The sequence below is a fragment of the Emydura macquarii genome, unplaced genomic scaffold, assembly GCF_026122565.2.
Source record: "Emydura macquarii macquarii isolate MOO-44397 ecotype Brisbane River unplaced genomic scaffold, CSIRO-AGI_Emac_v2 contig_201, whole genome shotgun sequence".
Taxonomy (NCBI): Eukaryota; Metazoa; Chordata; order Testudines; family Chelidae; genus Emydura; species Emydura macquarii.
In genome coordinates, this window is record NW_027130338.1 from 914,667 (window position 1) to 941,330 (window position 26,664).

A 26,664-nucleotide genomic window follows, 5' to 3' on the forward strand; every position below is an offset into this window, starting at 1 on the left:
ATTTTGATCTTTAAGGCATTACTTATACTGAGAGTAAACAATGCTCATTATTCCTTCAGATACACGACATCTGGCACAAAAATTCCCTATTTTTGGACAACCTGAGCAGCAGCAGATTAACATCAAGACCAGACAAACTATCCGTGGAAAAAGATTACTGAGGAGGCTGTCAATACTGTTCACCAGAATCACTTGTCTAGGACATGACAAGAGATTTCAAAGAGCCTTCAGTTCCTGGAGACCAAGCCAAAGGACATAGAACTTTATTTCTTTTAGTTTACTCAACACTAGAAATGTAATTATTTTGTCTGCCCTTTCCCCACATTTTGGTCTCCGTAGCAAACATTTGATTATTCATTGTACCTTGTTTATGAAGGGAGCCAACAACACCAAATTCCAGCTGCACCTTCCTCAGCTTCTCTTTTAAAAGCCCAACGTATTTATTTTAGATCAAAAATAAAATATTGTTCAGTCATCTGAAGCCCTAAAGTTTACACTGAAGAAAAGTATTATAGCAGCTTCAAAAGCCAATGTGGAAATGAATATGCAGCTCCAGGCAAAATGTGAAGGCAACTACATATTCAGTAATTTTACTGCAGGATTTTCAAGGAGAAACTTGAAAATAAATGTAAATGTCTTTCTAATGACTGCAAACCCTTCTGTATGGCGCTGAAAACTCACCAGGATTTACTGAGAAAGCCGATGTTTACAGTGTAAATCCCCAAAGGAACTGCTGCAGGTCTCTGCATGGAGATGGCTGGAAGAACAGCTACATATGGATGGGAGCTGTGAGAACGAGCAGGTATCTGAGAGCAAATGGGCTCGTTGCTGAGGAGGGAAGGTGAGACATAAAACAGAGGGGAGGGGGGAAGGAGCCTGCTCTATAAATATGGATTTTAAATGACATTGGAGGAGAAAACGTCAAGAGATTCTGAGGCTCATTCAGGTAAACCAGAGTTCATCTGCATTTATCCAAAACTCTTCGGTCTAGAAATGGGGCTGGCAATCACATGAGGAGAATCTTTCTTGGAAATTAGTAGTGCAGCATGTTGTTACCTAGCAGTGAATTTATCAGGCATCCAGATTTGAATACTTCATTCCAGTGGCACAAACGGTCACCATAACAGAAAATGAAAGAGAACAGATTTCCGATAGATACCGTAATGGGAAGAGTTCATATAAAAAAGTGTCCCCAGAAGGATCTTGTGACTACAATTTTAGTACTCAAATGCCTGGTCTTCCTCAGTGTTGGTAACCAGTACTCAGATCACTCATTACCACTTATCTCCATTTGTGAACTGTTACCTCTAACACAGCATCCTGTGCAGCTCAATACCACAATGTGAACGGACCTTGTTAGCATATTTTCTGCATTTGCATAGATGCACCTTCATCTCAAGCAAATGCCCCAACTCCTGTTACGAAAGTGCGTGCTCTCCAAGCTGCATCCTGAATTAAAAGCAGTATTAGAGAAAGAGGATGCTATATGAGGAGGTATTTGTAGATTCTAATGCAGATGAGAGCGGAGGTACAATGGTCGTATATCTGAGACACAGAGAAGCAGAGGGGAAAGAATTGTAACAAAGACAAAACTAGGGCACATTTTTGTTGCATGTCTAGTTGGAAGTGAAGATATGCTGCAAACATTCTGATTCTTTTGACATTTTTCCCACTAAACATGCCCTTGGAAATAATACTGCTTAGTATCTGCAGAATTGTCAACAAATTGTTTTTTATTCCCTGGCAAAATAATGCTAAAAAAAGAGAGAAAGAAAGAATTATTGCTGATGTCTCAGAGATGGAGAAGAGAGATTAAATGAAACTGACTGCTCCTGTTTGACAAGTTTAAAACCTCCTCTTTTCATATGCCTTCACCCCATTTATTCACAGAGAAATTTCTAATTTTATATGCAGAGTGGAGCTGAGATTTCGCTCCATGGTCTAGCAGTGCAGAGTTTATTCCCATTGTACTAATATCAGAGCTCAAGAATAGATGGTAGATTGAAGGTGCGTGTCTCCCTCTCTACACATAATCTGTATCTTTGCATGTACGAGGCTTCTCAAAATAAATTGTCATGTGTTAGTGGCTATAAGCCAAACCATTAGATGCGTCGATATATCTTGTGTGTGAGATATATGCAGAATTACATGCCCAGATCCTGATCTTGCACTATTGAAGATACTGGCTGTCATCCCATTGATTTCAATTGGAGAAGGATCAAGCCCCCAAATATCAGGAGCTGTGACTTCATCCTTCCATGCTTCCAAGTGGTGGGTGTGTTGTTGTTCTGATTAAGGCACAGACAGCTTGTGAAATGAACAATTGGACATTACATAACATAGCAATGAGAGCCAGCTGTAACAGGCAGCCTGACCCCCCTCTGTTCTACCCTCCCCTGCAATTCAGAATGCCATCTTCCAAAATAAACCCCCACCTTTGGCTGCTGTAGTCACGCCCATGCTGCACTGCATTGCACCAGCAGCTGCTCGGAGCCTCGAAAAAATAAAGGACAAAGCTACACAAGTCCACTCTATTTGCTGGTGCTTTAGGAAGACCTGGTGGCACAGAGAGCCAGAGTCTGTCAGGGTCCCTAATCCTGTTACAGATCTAGAGGAGCCTGCAGGCTGCCAGTAACCCAGCACAGCTCCCCAACGAACCAGACGGAGCTTTGGCCTAAATCTCATTCCCGCATATTGGGGCAAGAATGGCTAGGCATGGAGGCCAAGCAGAGAAGGTTCTAAACAGCCTTGTTTCAGCTAGTTGGTCAGGGAGCCTGTTCATATAAGTCCTGTCACAAAGACAGACAAATGAAAATGTAGTCTGGGCACAGAAAATTCATTGTGGTGTCCATTTAAGGCCCTTTCTGGGTAATTTCCACTGAAAAAACTGATCTTAGTGCACCCCTCAAAAAACCACTGCAAATATTCACTCCATTGAACATTAGGATGTGTGCTAGGGCAGTGTTCACATACCTGGCTGTTACCATTTGTTTATGCTGCAGTCAGGCCCAAGAAATCCCAGTAAGAATCAGGGCCCCAATGTGCCAGGGGCTGTCCAAACCTCTGGGAAGATTTGATCCCCTCCCAGAGTTGATTATACTCTAAGAAACCCCTGTGTTTATTTACTCTGGACAGAACTGTCATTTTATTTAAAATGATGCAAGCTTCGGTGATATCAGCAAAGTTTTGCTTTGAGTTTTGTGTTCACGAAAAGTCATTAAAACCCATGCACAAGAGCCCCCAGCTTCAAACTCCTTGCACAAATCACTCCCTCCCCTGAGAGAGGTTTAGTGTTCTAGTTTGGGAAAGACTGATCCCATTTCATACCTCACTCCTGTAAGGGATTACTAAAAGCACAGAGTGCAGTCCCCTTGTGATTAATACTCTGCAGCCTGTCCTTTAGTGCTATTGCATTCACCTGCCATTTGTCCTCACAAAACTCCCAAACAGTAGACCAAACTAGCAGAGTCCAGTTTTCATTTCTGACTTCTGGCTGCCATATACCTGAGTGGCACCAAGTCCACCTCACACTGAATTGTTTACACCTCTTTCCTGCAGAACTCTAAACAGCATCCCTATACCTCAGAGTGTACGCTCTGGTATCTGATGTCACGGTGGAATATATACTGTATTATTTTCCTCTTAATAGTATTACACAATGGGATATCCTTCTGCAATTCCCTCTCCTGTTTAATGGGAAATTTATTTAATTTAGTTTTGATGATGTGTAGTGTTGTTAATTGCTGTTCTAACACATCTCTAATGATATATCCTTTCTAATTGTTTATAGCTTGCCTACCTCTTAAGTGCTTAATAAATTCAAATACTAATCTATTCTCTGCAAAATTAGAAATTTCTTCTCAGCAATGGATAGCACAGCACATTTAATATGAAAATCTGAGTTCAAATTGCTGAACTCTTAATTGATCTCACTAACTACATTCTTTTTTAAAGCTAGTTTCTCAATAGTCTTCAAATTGCAGAACTGACTTTGCAAGTTTAGACAGCAGCAAGAAGAGATGCAGCAGGCAATGTTACAATGGCATTATTTAAACATTGGATACACAATTAGAGAACAATAGAACCAGCAATAAAAAATGTAAACAGGGTTGTTCTGCATTTACATTTTTGATTGCATTGTCCCATTTTAACTACTGCTCGGCCAGTTACAAAATCAGCTGCAAATATTTCTTCTTTTTATACATTTCCTTTCTGTAATGGATTGTTCAAGAACTGTATACAGGATAAGTTTTATCCATGAAGTATTAATGTAACAAAGCTGAGCAGAACTAACGTCCCCATACATTATAGCAGCATCACCAAACATTCCTAAGTGCCAAAGAAAAAACTTAGAAAATCAAGTCCAGCCCATATATTGAGTGGCTGTGACTCAGGGATACTGCTTTTAGTGTCCTCTGAGCACGAGAATAGTCTTTAGATTTCTGTATCAACATCCAATGCTAGCCCAAACAGTGATTCGACCATAACAAAGAAGAATTCTGCAGTTTCCAGCAATATATTATAGCCATTGCAAAACTTCATTCTCAAATGTAGGCTCTGAGTAGCAAAGAAGTTCTTACCTCATAATGTGCCACCCGCTGAGATTCTGATATTAGCTGAGCACTGCACACTTTGCAATAGCTTTCAGTGAATAATTCCTGGTCAATATCAGACGACTTCATCTGCTTACAATGATACAAACAGACAAAAGAACAGAATGAATGATTATTTTCAGTGCTAGCACATACCAGGGACAAGACAGAATAGTTTCACAATGGTCCATGAACAGTGGAGCAAACCAACATTCTGAGAAAGTTGGATGCGCTCCAAAATTTCATTACAAGCGAATGAAACTCTAGCATCTCACATTCTGTAAGTACAGAGAACATCAGCAACCCCAGCTACAGATCATTGTATGCTCAGATAAACGGTGAGCTGTGCATCTAGTAAGGGTTGCTGCTAATCTATTTATTTTTATTCTTGGATGATTTGGAACCATCAAGTTATGCGCACAACTAGCCCATGCAAATGTCTGTTCTTACTGCTGATACTCCTCCCTCCCTCCTCTGCCTTCCTACCTCTGTTACATTGACTTGCCTTGTCTTTCTTACATTGGATTATAAGTCAACTTCAGGACAGGAACCATGATGCCCTGTAATATAAACGGGCCCCAATAGGGACTGGGGTTTGGTTTCCACTAGAATATAATTAATAATAAAATAATAAATAAAATAATAATAATAATAATAATAATAATAAAAAAAGGACTCAAAGGAAACAGCAGAAAGCAAACAAAATGTTCTCCACCTGTAAAAGAAACGCCAGGCTGAAATTTTCCTTTTTAATAAGCATAATTCACTATTGCTATTATTTATGGATTTCCACAGTGAAAAGCCAGACACAGAATTAAGGATTAAAGAAGCGCGCACCACAAAACTTGCTCTTCCATGGCACTGCTGGCTGCAGTGTATGGTGACATGTTTCAGTCTTAGGAAGACAAGTGCTGTGAAAACATCTCTTACACACACCCCAGGCACACCAACACCGGAGGCATGTGTTCCAGACCTATGGATCACTACTTAGGTCTGATGGATTATTTAGAGTGATTCAAAGTGTCTTTCACTTGTGGTGTAAGCAGGACTTGAATGTGTCTCCCTCAAGACAAGTATATTGACCCACTGCACCTCCCATTTTACATACATGGATGTTTACTGTGTGTCATCATGCCTCTCCCCTCCAGAGCGCCTCCTAATGTCCAGGTACAATGTTACAGGGATTTTCTCAGCAACGCAGCCCCTGCAATTCCCCTAATGCCACAGAAGTCTGCTGACGTATATGGCACAGCACTCCGGTCAGCAGCCCAGCTTTCTCCCGTCAGTATCAGTCTGCTGGTATGGAGGCAGCTTTTATACTTCTCCCAACATTTTCCCAATTGGTTGTGTAAGAGAGGAGCCTTGCCTCACCTTCTCTGCAAGGTTTTTTTGCCCTTAAAGTTCCAGATTTCTTCCCCAATCACCATTCATTCCCAGGACCCTTAAGTCTCCATATGTATCTATGGGACCCTTCCAAACCCTTAAAAGGCTAAGCCAGGTACTGGGGCAGGCTAACCATTAGGCACTGCTGCCCTCAATGGCAGACTACCTCATCACACCGCTGTTATACTATTTAAGTGAATGAATAAAGATTGTAAACTGTTTTCCGTCTTTATTATCCTCCAAACATAAATACTGATGTGCACATAACTATTTGTAACATATAGTATTCATATCTGTAACATGCTTATAACACCTGCTAGTTTATAAAAGGAGTCAAATAACCATTTGTTAACATGTAACTCCATTATAATAATTTGATGGACACTTCAAACTGCCTGAAGGTGTTCCACAGCTGGGTGTTTTGCTGTATTTCAGAAGTTAGACACCAACGGAAACAGCCACTGTGATTTACTAGGGTTTGCTGTTCTCAGGCAGCTATTTAAATATTTTTGTACGCCAAGCAATTTCCTATAATTGAACTAGATTCCTATAAGGAATCTCTAAATCCACTGCACACTCCTTCCCTATTATGCAAGTGACTGCAGAAATCACGCATTATGAAAGATATCCCAGGTACGAGTCAGGAAGAGCCAGGCTTGTAGGAAGGGGAGCTTGTCCAGGCAGCTGTGCTGCAGAACTAGTTTAGAAGCAGGATATAAAGTCTGTGTCCTGACCAAGATCCATTTTCTATTTGTACATCAGCCATAACGACCTCTGTGCAGTCACAGGTGGTAAATACAGATTATTTATTCTTTATTTTAACACTGACCTATCTGAATTAGGTGATTGTGATGGAAAACAAATAATGTGGAAAATAAAAGGCTACAGAACAGTGTAAGCAGAAAAGTTACCATGCGCAGAAAGCTCAGTTTCTTCTATCTAGGTACTGGGATTTGAGGATGTGCTCACTCCCTTTTGCTACCTGCTCTAGGTTTAGCCTCCATTTGTATTCTCTGGTAAATGATGTTTTGGGAGACTATTCCCAATACTCCAGCAGGCATTTCAGGTATCCAACAAAGTTTTCATTGTGAAATCCTACCAAGTTCAGACTAAAAATGCAAGAAAATATTCGCATTTAAATCTAACAGATTGATGCAAAGCTAAATTTAAGGATCTCAAGTAGCTAAGAATCTTAATTCTACTTTGCTTGCATGTGGTATGTACTCTAACACCATAAGAACCCTGCAATAGCTAATCACTGCAGGGTATCTGAGGTGGAGGAGCAGTGTTAGTTCATCCCTTTACATCATGAAAGCAGATCTTAAGTCTATTCTTCTGATGCATGTGCACAACCCCAGTTCTTGAATGGGAATCACACAGGTTTATCCATAAAGGAAGAGAACCTAACGTTTTCCATATATGCAGTAGCTCTCTCTGTATTGACTCTGCAGGCCTGAGACCTGAAGAGGTGCAAGTACAATGGTTACAGGTCAATATCAGCATTTAGCTACATTTCACATGCTATTGGATTATGTCCATGTGCAGTAACATCTCAGTAGATGGGTCCACTTATGCTGTCAATATGGAAACAGAATGTTACAGATTATGAGCATTATGGAAAGATTCATGTGTGGTCCTCTTCAAATTATTGACACGGCCACATCACATAATGTGTACTAAAATACATTAGGGATGTAGCTGAAGGCCATGCACACCCAAAGCATTCACAATGTGTTATGTGTTTTTGTAGCATGTTTGATACCAATGGAAACGAACTGAAAATGTGCATTTCCTAGACAGGAACCACTTCATGAGAGACACAGGTGCTACCTCTTCTGGAGTGAAATATGGCAACGGTTTAACATCACACAGGGACACTATGTTAACAGGTTGGGGCAGGAAAGGCTCAGTCCTATGACACCCCAAGGACTGCCGGGCCCAAAATAAAAAATAACCTCTCTAATTAAAATGCCACAAGGGATATAAGTAATTACATTTTGCCTCTCTCTGTCAGACTGCCCGAGTTAGCACTCCTACTCTGGACAGGCATGCCATGGGAGCCTTACTGACCTTGGGTGCACGAAGGACAGGACCTTGAGCAATGCAGCACTGCGGAGCATTCCCGCGTGGGCACTGACTCAGAGGCACGATTGCCACCCTCTGAAGCATGCACACCTGCAAAGCCCTGGATTTTCCCTGGAGAGCTCCCCTCCACACATTGACTCAGCCCAGCCTTGCTCAGCCTGCAAGAGCTACTGACTGCCAGCTGGATGTGGTTCAGGTGCAGACACTAAATCGGGGTGGGGGGGGGGGAGTATTACGAGGGGCTTAATATGTCTTCCTGATTAGCCCCAGTTCATTAATGAATGATCAATAACTGAAAATCTGTCATACTGATACCACCTCTCACTCGTAGGGTGACCAGACAGCAAGTCTGAAAAATCAGGAAGGAGGTGGGGAGGTAATAGGCATCTATATAAGATAAGTCCCAAATATCGGGCTGTCTCTATAAAACCAGGATATCTGGTCACCCTACTCGCTCAGGCAGCAAGCCCCTGCAACTTTCCCTTGCAGGTACACATGCATTTGGTACATTTTCCAGCCGTGTTCCAATTGCTCTCAGGACCGGCCTTCCCCCACATGCCTGGTGAATGTTTTATCTAAATAATTCTTGTCCTGGCTTCCCCTCCTGCAGGAGTCACAGCGCACTCTGCCCACGCCTGCCTGATTCCAGCCTCTCAGCAGGTAGCTTCTAATGACTTGCCCACTCTCAGCTTCCAACAGAAGGGCAGAGGGATGCCAAATTGCTCTGACCTCTTTCAGTAGTGTGGATGGGGCCTGCCACAGTCTCTCTCACTAGCATTATTCTCATTAAGTTACCATCAGAGGTGTGGGGCTATTATCTTTACCCTTTCAGGCCTAGATGTTTAAGCTGAGGCTCTAATGCTGTGAAGCAGGTGGCTGCAGATGTGCAAAAACACTATCCTCAGTGTGGGCTCCTCTCTGGGAGGGGTCCACAGCTACTCTGAGCCCGGCCAGGCAGCGCCAGGCTCAGACTCTCCAAGACCGGTTGCTGAGTTTGCACAATGCCCGACTGACTCAGAGACAACCCAGTGCCTTAATCACACCAAGGGGGCTCATGGCCTGCCTTTGCATTTTAAAGGGCTTTATTGCTTTTTAATAGAGAGACAATAACAAGAAGGCAGATAAGTGAGGGACAGAGATTAGAGGGTAGAGGAGAATAAATGGAACCAAAGCCTCCTTCATGCTATTTCTTGATGTCTTTGCATTAGACTGAAGTATACAGAGGACTCAGTCATACGTAAAGCCAGTGCAATTAAAAAAAATTAGGAAGCTTTTGGTAACAATAACTGTTTAGGGTGAAATTTATTACAAAGCATCTCACAAAAAAATAGAGTCATCTCGTCAAAGGGGTTTTATATTTTAGGATATTTTCTACCACCATTAAAAGAAGATTTCCATATAAACATTGCATTACCTGCACCCATTTATATAAGTCATCCTCACAAAACCACCCACTATAAAGCCAGACAGATTGAGGACACATTTAAATTCAAGTATCAAACACTGACAAGGAGCAAACAAAGCCCTTTACCCATCCCATTTAAATCCTGCACACAAAAAAAAGGTCAATAGCTAAAGTGTGCCTAGACCAATAGCTACAGACATAGCATCACTTCATTTCTGTTGTGCTTTGCTGAATGGCAGCAGAAAAACATTCATATTCAGCTGGCTTCCTCCTCAGCAACAAACTATGGCAGAAATGCAAACTTCACTTGGTGCTAAATCAGTATTTTGATAGAGCTTTCCTTTGCACATTATAGCACACAAGACACCCACTTCCCTCTTCAGTACCAGCATGCAGACCCAAGCAGACGGGAGTTAGAATATGAGATGGAGAACAATCAGATTATCCAGGATGTGACACTCCTGGACAAAAGAACTAAATCTATTGCTCCTGAAATGTCAGTAAGTATTTCCCCAAGCCTGGGTGAATGCTGTCCTTTTCTGGGCTCTGAATCATGCCAGAGAAACTCCCTGCCAAGACTGCCTCCTCGTTCTGAATGGGCTGAGAACACCTCCCAAGCTGTCTCCCCAGCGGCAGCTCAAATATTTCTGCCTCCAGCGGACACAAGGTGACAGAGTAACTCAGTGGCAAGGAGGTCCCCCCCTTTTTAAAACTTTTTTGGACTGCAAACATACATCTGGGATGAGTTTAACTTGAAAGACTAGTGTGACAGTGGCTCTTATTCCACCTGAACCAGACCACTCACCCACCTCTAAGCAAGAACGTGGCTCCTGTCTGGCATCAAGGCCACAAAGTGTCACTCAACCTGTCCTGCAGATTCCCCTTTACAAACCCAAGCAGACTGGCAAGGTTCTGTAACCAGTGCATGCTTCACTTTGGCGTACAAGGAGTGGGATTCCAGTTAAGATGGTGCTATTGGCAGATGCTGTGCTGGGCACGCATATAAAATCATAGATTAGAGGGATGCATGGTCAGGAAGATACGCAATCACTACTCCAAGCTGGATTCTCTTCCATGCACATGTACACCACCCGATTCTCCTTTCACTTACACCTGCGTGAATCAAGAATAACTTCACTGACCAAGAGCATTTATTTCTGCTCAAGTGAATCAGGTTTTAGTATTTCACCGGTTGATAACAAAAGCAATAGAATGACATGTCAGCCAGCCCTGGTAGCTCCCTGTGGAGGGCCCCCCATGAATCCCAAGACACTTCTGCCATCTGACAGCTTCTCATTCTGAATCATTTGTCCAGATGGGAAGCTAAATAGAGAAATACAGAAACTCTGCTGCTAAACAAAACTTTGGTCTTCAATGAAAATTAGACTCAGGTTCTCCTCTTCCTTCCCTGCTATATGCACAATGAAATTAAATAATATTTTCTGTTGTTAGATTAAACCTAAAGCCAAACTGGTGATGGACACTGGAGGTAACAATTGCAAACAGCTGGGGAGGCTGAGCCAGTCAATTGTTCTGGGTTACTGTGTTTTCAGTTCCTATAGGAGAACACTGAGTTCTATGATAAAAGCCCAGATCAGTGGTACATGATGTAAGGGGCAGCATAAACAGTAACATTTAAAAAGTTCTGGTTTTCCACCTAATGCATCCTGGAAGTAATACTGACTGAGCACCAGCCACACTTTAATACAACTTAAGATAATAGGATCATTGAAAGGTTTGATGGGCAGTGAATTGTTTACTGGGAACCTAGTGCAGATCCTTATTCAAATATAAGCACTTGGTCTTGCTTATTTTTGTTTCTAGGCAAATCTCACATATCAGTCCCATTACAGAGCAGGCTGCAGCACAGCTAGTCACAAAATGGATTTTCTCATCCCACATTTTTTACAAAATCAAATTTCAAATACAATGTTGAGTCAAAGTGTTTTATAAAGTAAATTTTGAAATAAATCAAACTGTTCATTCCAAAAATATCAAAAGGTCTCGTTTTGGCATTTTTGAATTTTTGTGCCTCCCCCTTTTTTCCCCAAACAGAATTTCATCAAATCAATCTCTCTCTCTCTCTCTCTCTCTCTCTCTCATTGAAATAGCATGTTCTAAGAGGAAACGGTTTTGACAAAAGTTCTCTCAGCAGTTCTTGTCTGCAGGGCCAACAGGTTAAAACTGAAGAGACCACTACTAGCCTGAACTGAAGCCTAAAAAGATGGATCTATTATACAGAATAGCACAACTCCAGTCTCAAGGAACACACTGGCAAAGGCACTTATTCAGGTTTCCAGTCACTAAGACATTTTCTACAGCACCTGAGTCAGTGCTGCTGTATGCAACACAGAAGCACCATTTTTCTCAAGGACTCCAGGCTGTTCCTGAAGTTCTGCAGGCGTGTGGGGTTGCCCTCTTCTAGGAGCTTTACTCCCACCATGCCTTTCTGAGAGCTGGCTCTTTGCATTTGGTGGATACAAGCAGCTGCAGCCCTAATGTGGCCATTTTACATTTGGCTGCATCTCCCTTCCTTTACTTTTGTTTTGTTTCCCCCTTAGTTTTCCCTAAGGACAATGACATGTTCTCTCAGAACAGAATCTCAGGGGCAAGCGGTAGGTCCAGGGCACTGGGCTCATCTGAAGGGAAGAAAGTTGCCATATTTTTAATGACGGCTTCCTCTTCCAAAAGCTAGAGCAGCCATAATCTAGCCTGTCCTGTTGGGAGGGGACATTCCCAGTGCTTTACAGAAGGTGTTCAACACACACAGCTTGGTGACTGAGCTATTAGGAAGCAGGCAGCCCATGCAGCACTGTGGCACTTCTGGAGCTGATGGGCCCCAGGGATTACAGTGTCTGTGTCGGGAAGGAGGGGAAAAAGATATCTAGACAGGGCATTGATTCAGAGCCTCCTTCTCAGGCGCTCCTTGTTTTGGACCTGCCCCTGCTGTAGGTCTCTGGAGCGTGGAGGCAGAAGCGCTGCCTGCTCTCCACCCTGGTTCCTGACTGTTTGCTGCAGGGCTATGACGCCTCATGGGGTAGTTATGCTCTGGAATAGGCTTCAAAGGGAGGTGATGGAATCCGCATCACTGGAGAGGTTTAAGAACAGGTTGGACAGACCCCTGTCAGGGACGGTCTAGGTTCACTTGGGCCTGCCATAGCACTGAGGGCTGGACTTGATGACTTCAAGGTCCCTTCCAGCCCTACATTTCTATAATTCTATTCGACCCTAATCCAAATGCCTTTTCTGCCCATGGAGAAAAGCAGGTTCTGGCTTTCTCCCATACAGTTTTTCCACAGGTACACTCTGCTTTATTCATTTGGTGGGTCAAACGTAAGCAGTGTATTTATTAACTTCCTCCACCTACAAGTGTCAAAGGGAGTTCAAAAGCAATTGGACACTTCTAATCACTTAATTCCACTTCCGCTCTCTGCCTGGAAGAATCTAAAGGTGTGTCTACATAAGGATAAAAGTCAGCGGCTGGCTGGGGCCTAGTGGGGCTCAGGCTCCGGGGCTGAAAATAGGTCACTGTGTAGCCTTTCTGGCTCGGGCTCCAGTCCGAACACTGGGAGGAGGGCGTGTCCCAGAGCTCGGGCTCCAGTCCAAATGTCTACACAGCGATTTTTAGTCCTGCAGGCCGAGTCAGCTGACCTGGGCCAGCCACAGCCCTGTTGGCTCTTTTACCCCTGTGTAGACATACCCTAACTACTAAGCCCAGAACTGGTTAGTCCTTGGCTCATCTTCAGTAACTAACCTGAATTTTTTAAGATACATGACTGCAGAATTGTTTTAGGAAGGTAGCTCAGAACCTACTGTCAAGAAGCATGCAAAAAGTAACCTGGACATTCTCTCTTCCACCACTCCCAGCAAGCAGTCAGCCTCTTAGAAAATACTGGTGCAAAACATTTGTACTGTAGGTAGTTGATAAGAAACACAGAAGCTGAGATGCAGAGGGATTTGATTTCTGAACCTTCTTAAAGTGTTTTCTGCTAGGGACCTGAAGAATGAATTCACAGCCACTGTCTGCCAGCTGGACTCAAACCATTCAGCTGAGTGCAAGCACTTAGAGAGCTCTGCAAGTTCTAAATATTTCAAACTCTTGGTTCTTTCCCAGTCTCCACAGCAAACAATGGTCATTTTCTCTGCTGCTGTTTCAGAGGTTTATTATTTATTGAAGATTTCCTTTTCTGAGTCTCCCCTTTCCTAACCAGTATTCTCTCTTCTCGAGGATGCTGAACTGACATGCATAGTGAATTGTGTCATAAAAGACTATTTTAAATCTCTTGTGTCATGTGGCTATGATTCTTCCCACCCAGCTTCAGCAACTATACACCTCCAGAAACTGTTTTCATGCACATTCTCTTATTTCACAGTTCACGTTTGGGGTTTCATGGTTTCAGTTATTTCTACATTTTGGCAGACAACAACCAGCTAAAAACAGTTAACATATGTGATGGGGTTTTAAAAATACACCCAAACTTTAGTACAACCATCATGCTTTTAGAGACAGTCAGTTTGTGGCCTTGCTATTTCAGAAGGTTACTTCCACACACTGTTTAATAATGCCCACAAAGGTACGTCTGAATGTACTTAGAACAATGCCCCAGGAGAAAAGTACTAAGTGAAACTGGAAATGGAAGATCTAAATGTTTGAGATCAAAGCTGAGTCCCTTAGCAACTGTTGTCCAAATCCTAGAACACACTCCACAGGTACAAGCATAAAAGCTACCGTAAACATCAAAGAAAGAGAATGCCCCTGTGATGTGAGACTGCAGACCAGCTAACTGTTCCTGCACAACTGTTTTGCCACCTAGATGAAGAGATGAAAATTATAGACCAGTGGGATAGCAGGGGGAGACCTGTGTGAAATGTCTAAACACACACAAATCAGCAGCAAAGTGTTTCAGCCTGAAAGATGAAAATGTATTTTAAAATCACGAGACCATAACAATGACAGATCTACTTTACTAGGCTCATGCAGAGACAGTCACACACACGCACATGCTCTGTCTTGCATTTGGTATATTGTGAGTGATGTGTACCGTACAGTACATGTGGTTTATAACTTGACTGTAACATTACACTCCAAAAATGGAGATTTCTGGCAGAGGAAGACAAGTACATACATTTATTTATTTTATTGTGATGTGTAGGACACATTAAAAAAAACCTCTGTCCAAGGTTCTAAATGCTTCTTTTCATATCTATACAAAACAGTTACACACAAACCAAGAATAAAGCCAGCAGCCTCTCACCCCCCCCAAAACCAGAAAACTAGCACCCAAAAGTAAAATTCATGTCCAGACAGTGCCCTGCCCTGTACCAAGAACCCACCTGCACCAGTCCTTTGGGTGGGACTCTAAAAACAGCAGGGGTTCCTTCTTCATAGCTCACTGTCTAGGGGGGAGCGGACGCCTCAGGGGATTGACAGCAGCATAGTGGGATTTAGGTCATCTGTGTAAATCCAGCCCCGGTAGTGACTGAGTCCAGCTTGTGGATGATCATCTCCATGAGGGGCTGGCTTAGACCCCAGTCTATGGAGAATTGGATGGTAGCAGTTCCAAACTTGCAGAGCTTTGCCATTACAGAAACCGCTTGACCACAGGGTGCTGACTTGTCAGAAACACAATCTGCAATACGTTCACCAATGGGCACTGCATGCGTTCCTTCTTCTCAGCAACTCAGAGCAGGCTCAGAATGCACTAGAACTGCAGAGCATAGCATGTAACCTACTATTTGTCTGGAAGGCTAATGCTTCCAGCGCTCAGTGGTAAAAACATTCTTACTGCCAGTTTTGGAAATTGTGCATTCCTATCACAGCACTACTGCCTTAGACGCTGGCAGGGCAGGACACAGGACGCCTGCAACCCTTATTGCTGCACAAAGGAAACAGGCCAAGAAAGTCATCATTGCAATATTTTATTTTGTATGGTTTGAATCAGCTGTGACACAATGCAGCCCAACCTGGGCCAAGGGTGTTAGGGAAATCCAGAAAAATTGGTCACCTTGAGGCTCTGGCAGACGTGGCTTCTCATGCAGAAAGATTTCTGCTGCTTTGAGCATCTCCATGCTGCAGCCCAGCAGGTTTTAGTCAGCCACGCCGGCTGGCCGCCCTGCAGAGTTTCTTTGCTGTTGCTGAGCTGTGACTGTAGTAATGGCTTTTTTTTTTTTTTAATTATTCTATTTGCATGTACAGTGCCCAAAAGTGTGCTAGGCGCCTCACAGTACAACTAAGGCAGCACAGTGCCTGCCTCAAAGAGCTTTCAGTCTAGCAGCACAGCAAAGCAGAAAGCAGAACAGGTGGGCAGAGGGAAGGGGACTGATGTGGAGTCACAGTAACAGTCACTTGATATCTAGGGCACCACGGGGCTGAATGACTTATCAGTTTTGATAAAAGCATCTAAATAAAATGTAAAAGTCATCCACTAATAGAACCGTCGGGGTTGCTTGTAGACCTCAAAGAGCAGCAGGCCTCGAGGAGGTTGTGAATGAGGGGAGGTGAGGGCATTCCCCTGCTGGGGAGGGCATTCCTGAAAACCCTTCCCTTTGCAGGCAAGTAAAGGTTCAATCAGTCTCAGGCCAGGCAGGAATCACCCCAGTATGTCTCAGCACTGCACAGCTAGTCAGGTGAACTTCCCCTGAAGCATCTGCCACTAGCCACAGCCAGGATGCTGGCCTCAATGGACCAGCGATGTGATTCACTGTGGCTAATCCCACCTCCCTGCTCACTCCTGAAGTGCTGCATTGCAGACGGCATCCTAGCTGAGGAGCTCAGTCAGACTCACATTCAGAGCCAGTAAATGCTGCTTAGAGCAGGGAGGATTTCCTCACTCTGCTTGCAACCTAAGGATGCCTCTCTCCTCTCCTCCACACCTCCAGAGCTGGGTAGTCTCCCTCTGCCAGTCTTTGCCTCTCATTTCCTCAGCTGCTCTGCCGTTCAGATTGGGGTTTATCCATCCCCTTCCCCCAAATTTTCCCTCTCCTTGAATTGTCACGTTCTCTTCAGAGTCAATTTGTGTAATTGCTGTTTTCAGCTTTCACTGCATTTTGACACGCTGTGGAATTCTGAAAGTCAGAGTGAGATTGCGTGGCACAAGCAGGGCGCAGGCGGGATTCTGCGCATCTTCTGCACACAGCTGAGCTGCATGTGTCAAAGCACATCAGAAAGACTGAGACATGAATGCAGCAGAGTGGGAGGGGACAGAGTTTCAATATTTACAATGGGCTTGTACTGAATTTCCAAAAACATCGAACCCTAGACAACCTGACTAACACAAGCAGCCAAACTACTCCTTTGCATGAAGCCACTACTACACGCTTATCAACACCCAGAAGGGGATTGGGATAGTTACACAGATATTGAAAATCTCCAGTCATAATTAACAATGACAGTTTTTCAAGGCATATTACATTTCCTGCTTCAGGGTTTAAGCTAGCCTCTAGCTAAATGAGATAAGGACTGGGGTGGGAGGGAGAAAAGAATTCTCACAGCTGCTACTGCAGGGTTCTCCCATCCTTCCTCGGAAGCATGTGGTACTGGCCATCATCACAGACAGGATACCCTGCTAGAAGGACCACAGATCTGATCCAATCTGACAATTCCTGTGCTTTGTGGGGAGCAGAGACCAAGTGTTCCCCTCCTGTAACTCCTCTGCCTTTGGTGGAGTCACAGGTGGGATGGGTTTGGCTCGTGGTGCATGAAGAGTGACTAAGAGCATATCTCACATAGCACAGGACTAGTCAATGAGCTGGCTGGCCCAATTCTGCAAAATCCCCAAAGAAATTACTCCCCCTGAATTCCAGTGATACTAATAAATGGGGATTTAAGATAATAGCCAAACGCCCCGTCTGACCTTTTCCCTAGTTTTACAAAGGGAGAGTTAAAAATAAAAACCAAGGAAGTTACGATTGGTGTATGTAAAATAAAATGCACAGTATGCCTGAGCCAAAGAGGATCTGGAGCCTCTCTCTGTACATTATGCCTTTCAGGCAGAACAGGAATGAAACCAACATCTCATGGAGTGTGTGTGTGTGGAAATATCCCCAAAATAGCAATATGTGATGCAGCATAGCAAAAAGTTGACGTAACAAGTGCATGACTGAGAGTCTTAAGGTTATGTATGAATGGTAGTAAAACCTGATCAGTGCCTCTTTTACTCACTGCCCCCATATAATATAGGAACAAAAGGGTCAGGTGATAAAATTAGAGGCAGGCAAATTTAGAACATATAAAAAGGAAAGAACTGTTCACACAGAGCAGATTGCCAGGCTGCGACATTCATTTCCATGCAAGGTCATTGGAGTTAAAATACTATAGCTAACAGAGAATCCAGTTCTTTTTAAAGTGGCACAATCATTTTATTCACAAATTATAATTATATATAAAGATAGCACCAAAGTGTATCCAACTAACTGATATATTTATTTAGTATATCTAGTATGTCAAATCTTAACTGCAAAGTTGTGATAACTAATACAAATATATTTTGAACAGTGGTGTAAGAATGTTATGGCTATTGTACTGAAGTTACTGTAGTCACAGCATTAAGGATAATCAGATTTCATGTTTTGGGATAAACTAATCCCTGCAGCGTACAGGAAGGAATCCCAGGCACCTACCCCAGGGCAAGCTCTGTCTTCCTTGCAAGCAGTGGGTATTGCCCACAGCCAGAAGCAAGATACCAGACTTGAATGATCTGTTGGGGTATGGCAAATCACTCCACTGAATTTAATAGCATATTGTCGCTCCACAGACAGAAGCTTACCTACAGTTACCACCGTTCTTTCTCAGCATGACTTTTCAGGATTTCCATTAGGAAGGCCAATGTTTGGCTACGAGTGGTATATCACGCACAGTTCTATCGCACCCAAAAGGAAGGGTGGAACATCCCACAATCACAATGCTTTGTGAAGTGAACCAAACAGCTGGCAGTCCCGCATCTTGCCCAATCACAGTCACTGCCATTGGTACAGCACTGGGTCTCAGACCACACACATGCAGAGCTGCTGGCATCGCAGCATGGCTGCTAACCGCATGTTCAGCAACGCACAGCCACTCTCGCTGAGGTACCTGTGACTACAAATAGATCTGTTCTAAGCGACTTTGTGCCACTGCCCATTCGCAGCTAATCTCTCTGACTGGACTTGTTTTACATTGGTCAGTGGTACCAGGAGGGATGGGCCCCATGCACTACAGCTGTCACCCCTTTTTCATGACTGTGAATGCTTCTCCTGTCAGTCAGCGAGAAGCACTTGTCTCAGAGGAGTTTCGGCCACCAAGCACCGATACACAAACTGCAGAGGAATGCAACTAACACTGGCAAAAACATGTGATAGAGGCGTGTGTTTCACTTGGCATCTCACCACGTGATGAATATTGTTGGTTTTGTCATTAACAATGGATTTGGGGAGGCAACCAACAACTACATCTATCAAGAAGACCCCCCCATGGAAATGCCAAGATTAAAAGAGGAGGAGGGATGGTTAATTGCACCTCTATGCAGAGAAAGTCCAAGTTCTGTGCACTACACTTAAGTCCCCCTTGAGCCAGCAAACTGGGACTGATGCCTCAGCCTCATGATGGTCTGCACAGGACCTGCACAGGAATGGGTTTTCACAGCGGGTTCATCAAACACGTGAACCAAAAATCTGTGGCCACCCATGTTCAATCCCCAGGAAAATGATCAATCACCTTTTCCCCCCATTGCTAGGGTGTATTTGCAATACAAGAGCCCCTCCACTCTCCAAGTTGGGTGTTTTGTAATATGACCTAGCTAATGGAGTCCAACTTGCACATGCAGCTAACCAGAGAGGATACAATGATAAAGTGGACCTTGGCTACAAGGACAGATTTACAAGCTCACCGGGAGCACAGGAGAGGAAGCAACACATCAGTATTGAACACACTTACAGGACTTCTCGGGGTTCTGACATGGCTCTGAATGCCTTCACGTGTCTATTGGCCGGACAGGAAAGAAGGACGCTTATGACCTAGAGGAGCAAAACTAAAACCTCTATCAAGGCCGCGACAGATGGTGTGCTCTGGTTAGGTTTTGGTTTGACCTAGTTAAATGGCAGAGGATAGGAACACGGATATACCGGTACATTTAAAATGCTGGGAGAGATGGGACTGATTGGTATAAGGAACTGTTTGCAAATTCCAACACAGCTCTGCCCTGCAGTAACGCATTCCACTTGTAATGAAACCTGGCAAAACCCTCACCCCTTGGGAAGGCCAGCTGATCACTCTAGTAATAAAGCCATGGTAGAAAGCCCTTGCCCCTTATTTCCCCCACTCCTCCCTTTCTCTCCTTCTCACTTGCATCTTTTGTGCCACCTTCTTTATTATGAGCAGCCTCCCGCTTCTTGTGCCCCAAAGGCCAGATTTGAGGCAGCTCCCCTTGTGAGCCCTAGGGACAGATTTTCAAAACAATTCAGCATCCAACATGCACCAACGAAACCTGGCTATGTGCATCCACCTTTCCCTTCTGCAACTCTCTCCCAAAGGACACAGTGCAGGCCAGTGTGAAGCACCGGTACCCGCAGGGAAAGGCACATCACGGTTCTGAAGGGACCAAACCAACGTTCTCCGCATGCGGCGAATGTGCTCTTTCAGCATGAAGGTGCTTTGTAGTTCAGCTACAGCCAAACTACACTTGTCATGTGACATGGCAGTTGCTATGGGAACAGTGGTTTCTCATGAATAGAGGCATAAATAGTCTTGTAAAAGCCTCCCTGGATTTTGAGTTCCTTGCTGCCAGGCTGCAGTAATCTGAACAGCGTCCTTTCCCTGCTGTCTGGCACTCTCCCTTTGTAGCTACCCAGGCCCCTGGAACCTCGAATGTCCCAGGTGGGTCACACATGACTGGCTCTCACTGCTGCACAGCAGGTGTTCAAAGGAAACAGCTGTAAATATTTCGTGCGTGCGCATTTTGATGCGATTACCATCAGGACAATATGTTTATTTTTGGAGAAACAGGACCTGTGTTTTCCTGTGGGTCCCTAACAACATATACAATGTCGGAAGTGAGTCAAGCTGAATTCTGTGCCTACCATTAAAACACAGCTCATAGCCTCTAGTACTTTACATAATCAGAGCTTGTCGTCCCCAGTCAGCATCAGACAGACACCCAAGAGGCAAAGCCATGGTAGGTGGCAATGAGCTTAGCTGAAGAATCCTCTGGAGAACAACTGGGACTCAGTGTTTGGGAGATTATTTTAATATTGATTCCTTGATAAAACGCCTCCCATGTAGGCCTAGCTGGATAAATCAAATGGATCTCCTTGGGAAAAACAGCCTCAGCACCTGGTCACTTTGGCAGACTGACATACAACTGAGAGACAATCCCTGTTTATTTTAGTATTTTAGCTGGCTTATGGTGACTGCTAAAAACTCCATCACAAGCCTAGTGAAGGGACTTGAGTGCAAGCAGGGACTGTGGGAAAGGTTCTGGCTACAAGAAGTTTGGAACGGTGCTGAGAGAGTGGCTGGCTTTTCCCTCTCCTCACTGGAGGGAATGGATATTTGATTTAGAAGGTACTCTCCATATCCCACGGCTGGCAGTAGGTAGGAGAGCGGAGGGCTTGTCTACACAGATGAGATACATGTACACAATACACTCAGAATTTATCTATGGATTCACGGACACCAGACTGATACTTTACTTTATATGGATCACCTGCTGCAGTCAGAAGGGTCACTAACTAAACTTCTGATTTGCCCATCATTAGACGCCTTCCAGGGAGGAGAGAGCCTGTATCCATGATGCTTTTTTCTAGGAGGGGTTATCGTCCTGCTTTAAGCAAAGTGCAGAGAATTCCATTCTCTATGCTTGATAATGAACACTGGATTTGCTTAAGGGTTCTTTTCATTATTATACCTCTTTTGTCAGAATCTATTTTACCTCATTCTGATTATGGTAAATCCCAAAGAGTCAGCAGCTTAATTAGTGATACAGATCAAAGGGAAAGCTGAGTCTGTGGCTGCTTTATTTCTTTGTTGTTGTTGCCTGTAATGAGTCACTCTGAAGGACGCTATAGTCTACGTGAGTGGAGTCTATTACAAACCCTACAGGTAAGGGCCAGCTCAGTCCTTGTGCAGATGAGAGCTGTATCCCACCCCACCACACAAACAGCAGCGTTTGCCACATGCAGGTATCTAATCCCCCACCTTTATTTATTTCACATTTGTATTACAGGCAGACCCAGAGGTCTCAGCCAGTTTGGGGCCCATCGTGGTAAGTGCTGTACAAACTTATAGTAAATGGAAATCTCTGTCCCAAAGATCTTACATTCTAAAAGACAAGACAAAGCAGGGGAATGAGATGCCAGCAGGCTGGGGGTGCTGGGATGAGGGAGAACATCACAAAGACAGTCTGTTTTTGCGTAGACTAGTTGCATGTGTAATTCAGAGCCAGTCAGCAACAATCACAGTGATCTTCCCCCAAATACTCCACCTTGCATCCCTGAGGCGCTCTAGCCACCAAAGTCACCAACAGCCAGACACGGAGGACACGTAAGTCGACTACCCCCTTAACCGTAAGTGACATCACTAGCCTAGGATGCAACAGCACGTGGATACCAGTACTACATGTAAAGCCTGCTATGGCTATCATCTAGTGTCCCCTTGTGCGAAAGGGGTGGGCTTAACCATAGACCGATCCAACTTTGTACCAAGCAAAGCTAAAAGGGTGAACATCTGACTTGTGGTAGTATTTTAAAAACCAGTCCCGCCATACCCTGGCTGCCCCATACAAATGCATAGTGATGTTTCTTTAATCATTCCAGACATGGAGTGTTAGCTCAGCAGCTGGCATAAACTGGCCAAGCGCCATTCCAGGCAACGCCAACAGGATTATTGATACCAAATGAACATCTGCCCCCCTCCCTCCAGCATTTAGTGGGGATGACGAGTTTTATTTCCTCCTCAAGAAAGGCTGGGGTGGCATTACACAACACAGCCCTTTCTAATGCTGCTCTGTAACCAACAAAATACATCAGCCAAGGGGATCCAAAATACCGAGTCACATCACGATCCGCCATTTGTTCTAATGAGAATGGGCTCTCATTGTTTCTGCTCTTCATGATTCACATTCACAGAAGACATATTTATACACGAGAATAGTGAGATTTAACCCAGTTCCATCAAGGATGATAAACGAGCACAACCAGGAAACGCTCAAAATGAAAAGCTCCCTCAAGCCTTTATTTCTTAAGCACGAATGCATTATCCATGACATGCATGGCCCTGTCAGGAGAGAGTGTCAAATAGCCACCGAGTGTCACACAGGCCTTGTGCTGCCACCCTGCCCCAAGTGAATTCTGGCCCCACTTCCTCTTGATAAACTAGGGAGTCATTCTCCCTTGGTCTTGGCTGTTTAGACTGGAAGTTCCAGTTTGTGCAGCACCCAGCACACTGGGTCTCTGATGTCCATGGTGTGGGGGAGTGTCCCTACTGTTACTGGAATACAAACAGACTCGCAAGGCCTTGCTGTAGAATTAGAGTCAAACTTTTTCTTCCACAAATAGAGACAAAAAGGTCAGATCCTGCTTGTTCTGTTCAGACAATCAACAATCAACCCAATCAGCCTGGGTACATTAGGAAGCAGGACCTGGCCCGCAGTGTGAACCAGGTCAGAGAGAGACAGCTGGGAAGCTCCCTCTCCTCCTACCCTGCCGAGCAGATCGCTCCCTTTTGTCCCTTTTCATGAGGATCAGAACGATTCAGCTCCCACTTCTTTACTGTGAGACGGTTTGAGACACTGGCTGAAAGTTTTGTGGGGCTCTGGCCCCCTACCTCAGCTATTCAGAGCAGTACAGGATTGCTTCCCAGCCTTCACTAAACGGCAGAATCCTTAGAGGTTAGAGCTGAGATTTTCATAGCTGGCTAAAGGATTTAGACCAAGAATCCTGTTACCACTATGGCTGTGTGTCTAAATCCCCTAGTCAGCTCTGAGTATCTCAGTCTTTGTTCTTTTAACATAATTCCATGGTGCTGACTCCACACAGTCTAAAAGGAGTCAGGAGATTTCATGAAACTTCTATTATCGTGTAATCTGTATATTAGTCTCATCAGCAACAGCAAACAAGGAGCTTTCCCTCAAACAAAGCATAAGGCGCTTACATCCCAGCATCTCCGCCTTTCCCTTGATTATTGCTCTTTAAGATCGCTTTTTTTTAATTGCCTGTTTTTTCTGTCAGAGAAGCAGTAGTTGTCTAACGTGTTTAGAATAGGGGAGGAGTCAGAGACAAGGCTCCTGGGTTCCATTCCACTGCTGACAGACTGATGGGTGCACTTTAACAAGACACTTGGCTTTCCATACGTCTTTCCCCTCGGATAACACCACCACTCTTCCCCCTACCAGTGGATGGGTCGTGAGGTCTAGTTCATTCATTCTTATCGCGTTATTTGAGTTCCTCAGGCAAAAGGTGTTACCCAAGTGCAAAGTATTATATGTTCATCAGTAAGTTGTAAAATGCCCAGCGTCATGCCCGCACCATGCTGAGTGCTAACTGCGCCCCTTGGCAGTTCTCTTTAGGCAAACAGCCAGAGAAGAAAGGGACTCAATTTAAAGCAACACCGAATGGAAGATTAGTAAAGTAACCTCGTAATTTCAAAGGCTTTGTAGTTAATTGAAAATCCTTGGTTTCTGTTACAGGAAGAGAGGTGTTACAAGAGCGCCTGAGAGGTCTCATATACAGGTAACTAGTTAAAGTGCCAGTAGCCAGTGCTCGAGATTATGTAGTATGGTTTCTGCCTAGGTTTTGCACTGCAAGACCAATAAAACTGGTCAGCATTTTGCACAGCTTCATGCAACTCCCAAAAGCCTCATCCAGATTCTGGAGTCCTCACTGCCAGTGAGTTTGCCAGTGGCACCATGCAACAGTGGTTTGTGGAGGAGGGGAAGTGTCCAGGAAGGCCAGTAAATCTGCAGCAAATGGGGCCCCTCAGAGAGCAGTTTCTGAGACTGTTAAAGGCTTTAAATATCAGCCAAGTGGTTAAAATTGCAATACAAATATCTGAAGATTAAAATAAGAAAACAAGAGAAATCGCAAATACTGTGTGCAGTATTGTTCACTCTGCCTCAAAAAGATACTGCAGAAAGTGGAAGGCAGCAAGAACGATTAGGGGCATGGAAAAACTCTCATATGAAGAGAGATTGAAAAGATTGGGGTTGTTTACCTCAAAGGAGATAAGTAAGTGGGGACATGAATGATAAAATGAAGTTGAAAGAATGAATGGGACAGAGAAAGGAGATTGGGATAGTCTTTTCTCCCTGTCTCAGAAAAGAAGAACAAGGGACAAGTCAGTGAAATTAAGAGGTAGCAAATTCAAAACTGATAAAAGGACATTTTTGTTTTACCCGAACATTTTTTACATTGTCACAAATGTTGGAATTCACTGACATATGACTTAATTGAAGCCAAGAACCACAAGATTTGAAGAGGGACTGGATATTTATATAGAAAAACACAAATATGCAGAGTTAGAATCATTGATGCTAACCTAAAATTTAGGAATGAGATAAAACCAGGTGTTTCTGTTGGGGCTATCACTGATGCAGAGCAGGTTAATGCATGTCTGCATACTGCAGGTACCTTGCATCTTCCTGTGATATAGCTGATGCTAGCCAGAGAGAGAGGATACTGGAATAGATGGATCTGATGCTGTATGGCAATTCCTATGTTGTATTTCAAGGTGTTCCCCCCCCCTCACAATTTTTCCAGTTTACAAACAGCACACAAGGATCCTTCCATTCCTACTACTTAGCTGATCCACCGACATTGCGTCTCCCTTTTGTCTTCTCACAGTGCAGAAATACGCAAAACTCCTGAAAATCAGTCAGACCTCAGAAAACATTGCATATTGCTCATCATACCAAGCTGCTTCAAAAAACCCCCCAAGTTTGTTTTGTTTACTAAGTGCAGTCTGTTCACATGTGCCTGGTATATTTCAAATGATAGAAGGTTTGTAGCAGTCTATAAAGCAGGATTTTAATTGGTTGATTAATTTACTGCTTCAAAAGCAGTGGGTGTTGGTTTCCGTTCTATTTCGGGGGTTTCTGACAAGCTGCTCTGGGCGTAGAATATGCACTGTTCATAGCTTTTCCCTTTTCTTTCACTGTAACACTGCAGAGCTGTGAATGCTGGGAGCTGAGGGAAGATCACTGGTTTTTGTCTATTGCATTTTTCAGGGTGTTTTTAAATCTATGTTGTCTTTCCCCCATCAACTCGCAAGCACCCAGCATTCTTGGGGGCCAGATCAAACTCCTGCAATAACTTACGGCTTTTGGGGAGCAGCACCTTCTGCCAGTTGCTGCCACCAGAGCTCCCAACTCACAAGGGAATTGCAGCCCGGAACACCTAACTGCCCTTCAATAATAGAGGCATTTTTAAAAGCAAACAGACACATGACACCTCACCAGCTTCAGGTCAAGTACTGATATAAACCAGAATGGTTCATTCACACTCTGCATCCACGAATCATTCCACCAATAAATGGTTATTGGCAAAAAGCAGCTCCTGACTTAACTACACTTGATGCCCTGTTTCCCGATTAACAAGTTAGACTAATCTCTCTGCGCTTTGGAAAGAGGTTTTTTTGTTTGTTTGTTTTTTAAATCTCTCTCCCTCCTTTTAAATCAGGTTCTTTAAAACCCTTTTTGAAGCCTTGTGTGTGAATTTCCAGACCTGCTTTCCTTCGGTTTACTGGTGTAATGGATTAAAACGAGTCCTTTGAAGTGTCGGCATTGTGAACGGCTTGGAGACTGGCTCGGCTCTGTACTTTGTCAAGTACTGGAGGGAGAATAATAAATGCCATTTGCCTCCTGATTTCCCTGTCATCTATTCTTCTTCCTGCAGACGTACAGGCATAATAAAGTTGGAATCAATAAGTACATGTCGCAGGTTTGAAATGCAGGCCCCTCTCCTCTTCTACATGAAGAGACTGCCTTATAGATTTGCTGTGAGGGCTGCCTCAGGGCTTCCATGTATCCTGTAGATGTACACATGCCCTACAGCCATCCTATCTGGTGCATGTCTCCTGCACCATTGTATCACTTTGGTAGCAAGGCCCAGCTTGAGACAAAAAGCCTTACCATTTGGTTGTGTCTCTGTTCCCGTCATACGACATCAGCTGTCTGCGTCTCCTGCTCTGTACATGCTGCACAGCACCTTTAAAAGCAGCACGAGACATATACT

The 26,664-nt window shown here is 44.0% G+C and overlaps 1 protein-coding gene across 4 annotated transcripts in view; it reads right to left on the reverse strand.

Annotated features, from left to right (window-relative positions):
* Positions 1-26,664, reverse strand: part of ZMAT4 (zinc finger matrin-type 4) — a 123,428-nt gene that overhangs the window by 65,986 nt on the left and 30,778 nt on the right. For 2 of the 4 annotated variants that reach the window (XM_067545272.1, XM_067545243.1), the window contains exon 2: positions 4,581-4,682. In XM_067545272.1, the coding sequence (XP_067401373.1) occupies positions 4,581-4,682 (102 nt within the window). Of the gene's footprint in view, positions 1-4,580; positions 4,686-26,664 lie in introns of all 4 variants that reach the window. The other 2 variants (XM_067545263.1, XM_067545253.1) reach the window with 1 other exon arrangement.